Source organism: Apodemus sylvaticus, chromosome 23, assembly GCF_947179515.1.
Source record: "Apodemus sylvaticus chromosome 23, mApoSyl1.1, whole genome shotgun sequence".
Taxonomy (NCBI): domain Eukaryota; kingdom Metazoa; phylum Chordata; class Mammalia; order Rodentia; family Muridae; genus Apodemus; species Apodemus sylvaticus.
In genome coordinates, this window is record NC_067494.1 from 53,247,612 (window position 1) to 53,258,235 (window position 10,624).

A 10,624-nucleotide genomic window follows, 5' to 3' on the forward strand; every position below is an offset into this window, starting at 1 on the left:
GAACAGGGGGAGGGAAGAGGGCTTATGGGACTTTTGGGAAGGGGGATCCAAGAAAGGGGATATCATTTGAAATGTATATAAAGAATATATCGAATAATCAAAAACACGAACCCATCGAATAAGCATATAGTTCTCCTGTGTTAGTGTTCCTGCCATAAGAATAGAAAAAGTGCTAGACTGACAGAGCTGTAAGGATGGAGTTGAAGGGATCCCCAGTTGAAAAGAGACACAGAAAGCACTGAATGCCGCCACCTTGCCTTTCAGTGAGCCTTATGCTTCCATTGCAGCTGTCCATGCTCCCTCATTAAAGTGGCACACTCCTGCTCTCCAGGAGTTCTGAAGGGGTCAGGATGCTGCCTCTCACCCCGACACAGTTCCTCCACTGACAGCCTTTCCTTTTTACAGGACATGGCAGGTTGAGGTTACATATCCCCCATTGTTAGGAGTGTTATCTAGTGTCATCCTTGTAGATTCCTGGGAGTTTTTTTTTTTTTTTCATTTTTTATTAGATGTGTTCTTTATTTACATTTCAATTGTTGTCCCCTTTCCTGGTCTCCCCCACTAAAAATTCCCCTAACCCACCCCCCTTTCCCTGCTCACCAATCAACCTACTCCCACTTCCCTGTCCTGGCATTCCCCTATACTGGGGCATCTAGCCTTCTCAGGAGCAAGGGCCTCTCCTCCCTGTGATGTCCAACAAAGCCATCTTCTGCTGCATATGTGTCTGGAGCCATGGGTCCCTGCATGTGTACTCTTTGATTCATGGTTTAGTCCCTGGGTGCTCTGGGGGTACTGGGTGGTTCATACTGTTGTTCCTCTTATGGTGCTGCAAACCCTCTCAGTTCCTTGGGTCCTTTCTCTAGCTCCTCCATAATGTTAATCCTACTGATTTGTGAGCATAGATCATTACATCTTCTAATATATTCTGATATCTTCTTCAATTTCTTTTTTTCTACACTTGAAGTTCTTATCACACAGGTCTTCCATTTTCTTATTTAGTACTATACTACTGCGTGTTTTATTTTATTTGTGGTTACTGTGAATTATGTTGTTTACCCAATTCCTTTTTCAGCCCATTAATTAATTTATATAAAGAGAGCTACTGATATCTTTTGAGTTAATTTTATATAGAGTCACTTTGCTGAAGTTGTTTATCAGCTCTAGATATTTTCTGGCAGAAATTTTGGGGTCATTTCTGCATAATCAGATAATCTCTAAAAAGTGATACATTGCCTTTTTTCCTTTCCAATTTTTTTCCACTTGATCTACTTTTGTTGTGTTATTGATCTGGCTAGAACCTCAAGACCTATATTGAAGAGATAGGTACAGAGTTGTTGGCCTTGTCCCTGATTTTAGTATAATTGTTTCAATTTTGTCTTTCTTTAATTTGGTAGTGGATATTGAGTTTGGCAATGTTCCTTGTTCCTTCTGTTTCTATTTTGTGAGAGAGTTTGAGAAGTTGCAGTATTAGCAATTGTTTCAAATTTTGGAATAATTCTATACTAAAACCATCTGGCCCTAGGCTTTGTTTGGTTGGGAGATTTTAATTTCTTCTATTTCCTTAGGGGTGATAGGACTGTTTTTTTGTTTACCCAATCAATTTGATTTTGGTAAGTGGAATCTTCATTGCATTCATATTTTCCTATATTGTGGAAACAGGCTTTCAAAGTAAGACCTAATGATTCTTTGGCCTTCCTCAATGTCTGTTTTATTCTCCTTTCATTTCTAATTTTGGATATTGCATTTCTGGTTCCTAGTTAGTCTGGCTAAGGGCTTGTCTATCCTTTTCATTTTCTCAAAGACATTTTATTATTTTCTCTGTCTCCATTTAATTTATTTCAGTTCTAAGTTTGATTATTTCCTGTAATCCTCTCCTGTTGGATGTGCTTGCTGTTGCTTTCCTCCCTCCTCTTCTTCTTGTTCATGTAGTAGTTGTTCTTCTTCTTCTTCTTCATTGCCTTCTTCTTCTCTTCTTCCTCCTCCTCCTCTTCTTCCTTTTCCTTCTCCTCCTCTTCCTCCTTCTCCTCCTCCCCCTCCTCCTTCTCCTCTTCTTCTTCTTCTTCTTTCTTCTTCTTTCTTCTTCTTCTTCTTTCTTCTTCTTCTTCTTCTTCTTCTTCTTCTTCTTCTTCTTCTTCTTCTTCTTCTTCTTCTTCTTCTTCTTCTTCTTCTTCTTCTTCTTCTTCTTCTTCTTCCAAATATTCTCTTAAATCTGTTAGCATGAGAATACTCAAATATCTTTATGGTGGCACTTAGTGCTATGAACTTTTCTCTTAGCAGTGCTTCCCACAATTTTATGTTTTGCCTTCATTTTTCTTCAATTCTAAAAAGTCTTGATTTCTTTATTTCTTTTTGATGGAGTAATCATTGAGTAGAGAGTTCTTCAGAGTTCACGAGTTTATAGGCTTTCTCTTGTTAAAGTCTAGTTTTAATGTAAACCTATAAGACAGGCAAAAATAAACATGCAGGAGAAATATTTTGTAACCTATGAATGTGAAGTATCCTATCTGTGAGCCTTAAAACTCTGGAACTTTCCACACAACAACTTTTATATCATAAAATTGTCATCCCAAACAATCATGTACCTAGATACACCATATGTCATAGAAATTATGAAATGTTAACATTTTGCTAAATGAAATAGTATTATTGTACTGACTCCTCTTGACTGTTTAATAACATCTTATTTCACAATATCTCTTAATCTTTCAAAGATGAGTTTCCTGTTGTAGGTTATAATTAACACAGAGACCCACACCAAGTGAAGAATGATCAGAGAACATAAAGAACTTCCAAGTTCTGAGACATAAAAGGGACATACATATTAAATACATCTATTGAGCTTCATTGATCTCTGAAATATGACTAGAAAGATAATAAGAGACAAAGGTCATTAATAACATCAGGGAAGCAGAGTTTTCTAGGCATAACTTGACACATGCAGATGTGAACTGCAACAAGTTTGACAAATGAATGAACACATGTAGAAGGCCAAGACTGAAAATAATCACAAAATAAACTGGGATGTGAGCTAAAGTTATGCACCCAGTTGAGGAGTGATGGGCATTTGATAGCTGTATGAAAAGGAACTTTCTGTTTTCTCTACTGTAGTGACTCCTGAAAGGTGGAAACCTGAACAGGCCCCAATGCTGGTACACTGCTGCTCTCAGAATTGTAAATGTAGATGATTTATTTATTTATTCTATGAATATGTTGCTGTGCTGCTCATTACCATAGGAATTGCTTTCTAAGTGTTATCTCATTGGTAGGACACGTCTATAAGAACAAGAGAATTTAACTTACAAATTATAAATAGTTTTTCAGAATCCTGCTTCATCAGCTTCATTGTTTGGCTCATTTTAATCAAGATAAAGTTCCTGTGATATGCTGGAACAATAGGTACAAATTTCAGTTTCCAAAATGTTCTAGTGAAGTATAAAATCTCTAGGAGATCTGCAAGTTTTGGGGAAGAAAGGATGACAGAAGTGATTCCTCTTCAGATTCTAGCTCACTAATTCTCTATTTGCTTCAACCATTCAACCTTGGGATGATTAGAGGATGGATAGAGGATACATCTTAAACATTTTGATTTTAAATCTACTCACTAATTTATGAAAGATGACTGGTCATTATTTTCTTCATAAGAAGCAACTGTAGTTTTCTCTGATATTTATTGCATGATTTTAGATTAGGAAAAAAGCAGCGGATTATATGACATTTAATGAATACAGGTGACTTATTTTGTGGGGTATAGTTATATATGTAAAAGTACCACGTTTTGCCACTGCTGGTGTAATATTTGTACTTCTGCTACTGTATGTAGCTACCTCTAATTTTAGTAAATTTGCAACTTGTAGTAAGAGGGCAATAATTTCCAGTACAGATTATGATGTCATGTTTTCCTGTTACTGATACTTCATTAGCTATCCCTGAGTTCCTAACTGACTTTATTTGCTATATTAGTGCTCCAAAATGAAACAACCATGGGATCTGAAAATTAATAGTTTTCTTTTATTCCCAAACTTCCATTCAGGACTCTAACACATCAAAACCTGATACTTCAAGAACCTTTCCTCCCTGCCAGCCTTCAGCAATCATCTGATCCTAAGAGGCTCTCCAAACACTTTGCCTCTTTTCAGACACATCAAACAAGAAATAAGCTTTGATAATTAGATACTAGTAGAGGTCCCAGAAAAGTTATTGGCCACCAAAGCAAGTACTGTCATTGTTATTGTCATCTAGGGAGATAAAGATCACCATTCTGAGGGAGATGACATCACAGAGCTATGAAACTTTATCAGGGTTTCTGTCTCTGTCTCTCCTACAGTGCTGAAAGTGATGTCAGGAGCGACACACCGAGCTGAAAGTTCTGCTGAAGAAAGGGGGAGGGATGCAATTTGTACTGAGACTGGTAAGCAGAGAAAATAAAGAAGGTCTGGTAGGCGTTCTAGTCTAGGGAAGAGATTCTGTGCTGGACCACATGTAAAGAGTTTTCTACTATGGAAGAAGAAACCGTTTTGGACTACAAGCGGATATGCTAAAGAGAAGAGTATCTTTGACCTGGTGCTGATCCCTAACATTCCAAACACATGATAAAATCCTCTCAACTGCTAACTATTGGTAAATCATCTACGTGATATATCTAATCTTATTTCAAAGATGTTAAGTGACTATAGTAATTATGTGATTTGTGTTTTCATATCTATATATTTCACATTAATCATGCACATAATTTTAAGTATGACAATGATAGACCCTGGGATCAAAGTGTCATATGTTTTACTAAGAATAAAATGAAATTATAGTCATCTAATGCTAGAAAAAAAATCTAGAATGTGAACCAGCTTTTGTAATAAAAAGAGACATGACCTAAGCATTAGTGATGCACTGATTGTAGAGGCTGGTTTCCTCTGCGAGGCTGAGAACACACAGTGCAGGGAAGATGACATTGTCATGGAGAGTCCAGTACAATGTTTATCTACAATGAACATGCTGTTCACTATTTCATTCTCTCTTATTTAGTCTTACTCAGTTGTTCCTACCACCTTTCTTTTTTTAAATATATTTTTACTTTTTAAAAATATTTGTTTATTATATGTACACACTGTAACTGTCTTCAGACACTCCAGAAGAGGGCATGAGATCTCATTACAGATGGTTGTGAGCCACCATGTGGTTGCTGGGATTTGAACTCAGGAGGTTTGGAAGAGCAGTCATTGCTCTTAACTACTGAGCCATCTCTCCAGTCCCATCCTACAACCTTTCAATTTTGTTTCTCAGTTTTTGTAGTTGATGTTGGCATGTATAAGTATTGTCATGCCTGGTAAAGATCACAAGAATATGTCCACAACAAATATTTTCTTTTTTGTTTAAGAATATATATTGCATAATTTTTCATATTTTCAGATTCTGTTCATGTATGTCTTGTAGTTAAACAATCTTCTTTAGCTTTGCTACCAAAAGTTTGACTGAAAATGGGAGTTCATAAATAGAAGGCTTTAATTTTAAATTGCTAATGCCTACATAACTTTTGTTTATATACATGTATTGTTGGTAAGATTCTATGAACGTTCTGAGGCATTCTCCATTGACTGTACTGGATTCTTTGGAGGACAATCGCATTTGGACTTCCTTCGATAAAATAACTGTTATTACTTTTGAGACATAATCTGTCAGTTGCCTATAACTCTTATTAGACAAGATTGACTGTTCAGTGATTCCAGGTAACTTTTAATTCTGACTCTCCAGTGCTTTGACCAAAAGTGAATGGCATTAACATATTTATTTCCATTTCTATTATCTTCAAGGATTTATGTGTATACCTTCTGACATTCCTAGGAGATACATCATGAAAGCAAATTATTATTTTCTCTGGCTCTTATAGTTTTACTTCCTTATTTTCTAAGTGGTCTGTGAACCTTATGTACAAGCATTGAATTTTAGACCTCATAGGGACTGGGCTCCAAAATTTGCATTTCAATTTGATAAGGTTTTCCAGTACCAAAGAATCTTGTTGATAACATACATACAGTTAGTATTATACAAACAGCATTTATGTTTTATGAAAAAATATACAAACATATATGTGTAAATATATGAATATACGCAAATAAATATTTATATATAACCATATAAGTAATATATGTTTATATATTTACATATATATGCAACACCAATTTTTGTAAAAGGGTGTCATAATATAAAAGTAAGCGAGAGTAGTATATGAGAAGCTTTGGAGAGAAATAAAGTGGATATTTATGTAAGTATGTTATAATAAAAAATTTAGAAATAAGTTTTTACAAATTGCATAATACCACACTATTTATTTTATGTGAGTTCTAGAGACTGAATGAATGTGCATTCTCCAACAGTGATGCAAGCACTTAAAAACTATTCTTCCTGTTCCACTCAATATTAATCTATGCCACAATATTATTTCACATGTTAGATTTAGTATTTCATAGCTGATTATGAATTTTGAATAAAGTACATGAAAATAATACTGTGCTGATCTTTATTTGAACTGTACAATAATAATGTTTGCATCATAAAATCATAAAAAGTATTTTCATGCAAAATATATAAGGTCCATTCAAATGAGTCACAGGAAGGTTCTGTTGATTTATACTGTATAAGAAAATTGTATTTATGTACATTGTAGACAACAGGATACAGAACATCGACTGAACTATTCAAAATGTAGCTAGCATAATATCACTGAGCACAAAATTATGTAAATGTGCAAACATTCAGGTAATGTTGTCATTTCACCAAATAGCCACAAATTACCTTTTGAAATTAGGTAATCAAATACAGAGCTTTCTCTCATATGATAGTGATGATGTGAAATGACTTTAGCCACACAGTGATTATTTTTACTTCTTTTTCTAATTTTCAATTAAATTGATAAAAGCCTTTAAAAAAAGATATCTCAAGTATGTACTCTGCATTAAGATTTCATGGTTAAGTTGATGCAGAAAATATGACCACCCTGGGGGGATCCTGTAGCTTCTACATAATAGCAGGTATTACTGACAGAATGACTTATTCATTCAGAAGTGGGATTAGTTCAAATAATTCACTGTAAACCTGAAATCATAGGCCAGAATTGAAGCACTTGGGAGGCAGAGGCAGGCAGATTTCTGAGTTCGAGGCCAACCTGGTCTACAGAGTTGACCAGGACAGTCAGGACTACATAGAAAAACCCTGTTTTGAAAAACCAAAAAAGAAAAAAGAAAAAGAAAAGAAAAGAAAAGAAAAAAAAAAAGAAATCATAGTTACTCTCTCTTCACATCATTTGTTCCTTTACTTTTCCTAATGAGGGTTAAGATCATGGTTATCGTTGTTGTTATATCATCATCATCATCATCATTATTATTACTATTATTATTACTACTAAAGATCTGTTTCATACTAGTTAACAATCACTGATTTTAAGATGTCTCTAAACTCAGGGTAATATTTTCCAGTAACTGTGATTATTATTTCTATCTTCAGAGACATGCCCTAGAAGATTATTCTGAACAAACTTCTAAGCATGTTTCCAGACACCACAGCAAGGCAAGTATTCCACATGGGTGGACTTTAAGAAGCTGCCATGCAAACTGTGTTTTCAACTTCTTTCCATATGATGTAGTCTATTCTATCTAATGTTTTCCTTTTTATGATTTAATTATCTGAATAAACATTCAAACAAAATAAAGTGGAAGAAAGAATTATTACTCTGTACAAATGAGTATCATAATAAGTTTGTACTACACATGAATTAATGTTTTTGACTCATGATTTTTTCTGTTTTCATTTTTATTTTTTGCTTGCTAGTTTCATGATGTAGCTCTATGCCTCGATGTTTATTCTATAAAAATTTACTACTTCTAATGCATCACTTTAATCAACCCTTCTGTTTTTTTTTGTGATAGGTAATTAAAAGAAAAATTAATCCACAAAAGAAACTCATCTTTATCTTGTACATTTGTATCAATAAATAAAAGATCTGTGGGTTACATTTACAGAAATCTATCAGTTGTAATAGCAGCATTTTAGAAAAGTCTAGAACATATCCTAATAATATTTAGAGTTAGATATTCCCTGAGCTACTTCAACACACAAATAGAAATGGGATATAGACAACTATATCTGTTACAATTATCTGTCATTAAATAGAGAGGTTGTTCTCTGGAGTTTTGAGTTGGTGAATAATTATGAGGACATAGGTTCATATCTAGGTTAATCTTCAGGAAATATAATCAATGAAGACATATACTGTACTTTATATCAATGCAATCATAATGTAAGAACCCATGTTTTCCTTGGTAGCTTTTGAAACATCTTATTTTCATGAATGCTTTGGTCTTTCATTTACATTGTTGCAGAGAACTTCACTGTGTACCAGCTGAGTCAGTGCATTTCTGATGGATGTGTGTGGATGTCTCTGGTTAGAGACTACTACTCATTTGTATAATGTGACTTTTGTCTTTGAAGATCATCACAAGAGTGACATTTTTGACAAATACATTCATACCTATTCTTGATAAACATACTATCCATGGAAAAACTAGGAATAGTTCATGAGGCGTAAACCTTAACCTCATCCTTAATGAGAGCTAGCATCTCCTATGGTCTTTCCATTATTTATCCTACTGTATAATAACACCAGATAGTGAGTCAAATAAGAACCAAAATTATTATTGTTTACTCACCATTAAACCTGTGTGTGTATGTTTACATATATCTATACATAGGTATATACACAAATTTATACACGTTTACACACACACACACACACACACACACACACGCACACGCACACACACTCAAACACAATGATCTGCAGTTTTAATCACCTAATCCTGTTTAAGAGTGCATCACACTGGGAAGTTTTGCTATAGCTCTCTCCCACAATCTGACTTTAAATGAACAAGTATGTCATTATGTATGCATTTTGTGAAATTTGAGGAGAAATTTTTGTCAGAGTAACATGTTCTTATATTAACATGAATTTATTGTTATAGTCTTCTACTTCGCATAGTGTTTGTTCAAGGAGTACATGTTCACCTTGTTGTGTAACATTTACAGTTTTATAGCTTTAGTATCATATGAGAAATAGATAAAATTCTTTCATTTTACAATGGTGACTACAGTCTATTTTCTTCCAATAGGACTGTCCATTCAGGACTGTAGAAGTAAGAATTTATTTCATTTGCATTCACTAGCCAGTGCTTCTCGTTCAGTGGAGCACCATTTTTCTTAATGCTAACATTTCAATAAAATGTGAGGGAAACCCTGCCTATAAATATGTGCATTTATTGTGCATATTAAAAATTTTACTAGAAATTATTAATGACTATGAAATATTTGTTTTGAAACAGTCTTGCTATGACAGACTCCATGACCTTGAATATATTTGGCTTTGTGATCCTTACACACACATATCCCGATCAAGAAAACTTAATTATAAGCTTTGACTCAGAAATTCGATTGCTGCCTTGATTTAAAAAAATGTTGAAAGCCAGAACGGACTTGAGAAACTTGACAACTGGAATAGTGCTCTTATTTCAGACAGCACTTGGTATTCTAGGAAACTTCTTTCTTCTTTTCGCCTATCTAATCATTTACTTCAATGAACATACTTTAAAGGTCATATATAGGATTTTTATACATGTGTTCATATCCAACTCCTTGACTATTATCTCTGTTGGAATCCCTGCAGCATGTGGAGCTTTTGGTTGGAATTTGGGATTTAGTCATTTTGGATGCAAGCTTCTTTCTTATGTACAAAGACTTGCCAGGAGTGTGTCTATCAGCACTACCTGTGTCCTGAGTGTTTTTTGGGTAATCACCATCAATCCCAGAAACAACTGCTGGAAGGAATTTAAAATCAAAACTACAGAGTTTGTGGGCCTATATATTTGCCTTAGTTGGATCCTGTTGATGCTAGTAAATATGCTTTTCCCTGTCTACACAACTACCAATAGGAATTTAGAAAATGTGACACAAATGGGTGATTTTCATTTCTGCTACTCTGTAGGCCGTGACAAAACAGTAGATTTATTGTATATAGCATTTTGTATGTTTCCAGAAGTCTTATTTTCTGTACTCCTTGTCTGTTCCAGCATCTTTATGATTGTCATACTTTATGGACACAAGAAGAGGGTTCAACACACCCTTCATGCTCATGCGTCCATCAGAACCTCTGCTGAAATCAGAGCTATACAGAACATCCTCATTCTGGTTTGCACCTTTCTAGTATTTTATACTCTCTCTTCCATTTTACTAGGCTATATTGCTATTTTAGATAATCCCAGTGGGTGGTTGATTAATATCACAGCCATAATTTCTATGTCTTTTCCTACATTATGTCCATTTGTGATAGGTCATGATTTTACAGTTTCTAGATTCTGCTTTACCTGAATGAGAAATACAAAAATACCATAATCTTGCAATGAAATTACACATAATATGTTTAATTTAATTTTATTTTTATGTATTCATTTTATATCCCACTCACTGCCTTGCTCTCAGTCCCTTCCTCCTACAATCCTCCCCATCTCTCTTCTCTCCTTTGCCTCATAGAAGGTGGGCCCCCCTTCTATATCTTCCTACCTTGCCACTTCAAAGCTCTGAGAAG

At 34.6% G+C, this 10,624-nt stretch overlaps 1 protein-coding gene across 1 annotated transcript; it reads left to right on the forward strand.

Annotated features, from left to right (window-relative positions):
- The first annotated feature begins 9,495 nt into the window (after positions 1-9,495).
- LOC127674004 (vomeronasal type-1 receptor 2-like) lies at positions 9,496-10,407 on the forward strand. Its single transcript, XM_052169818.1, has one exon. The coding sequence runs from the start codon at positions 9,496-9,498 to the stop codon at positions 10,405-10,407; it is 912 nt and encodes a 303-aa protein (XP_052025778.1).
- Positions 10,408-10,624: the final 217 nt, after the last annotated feature.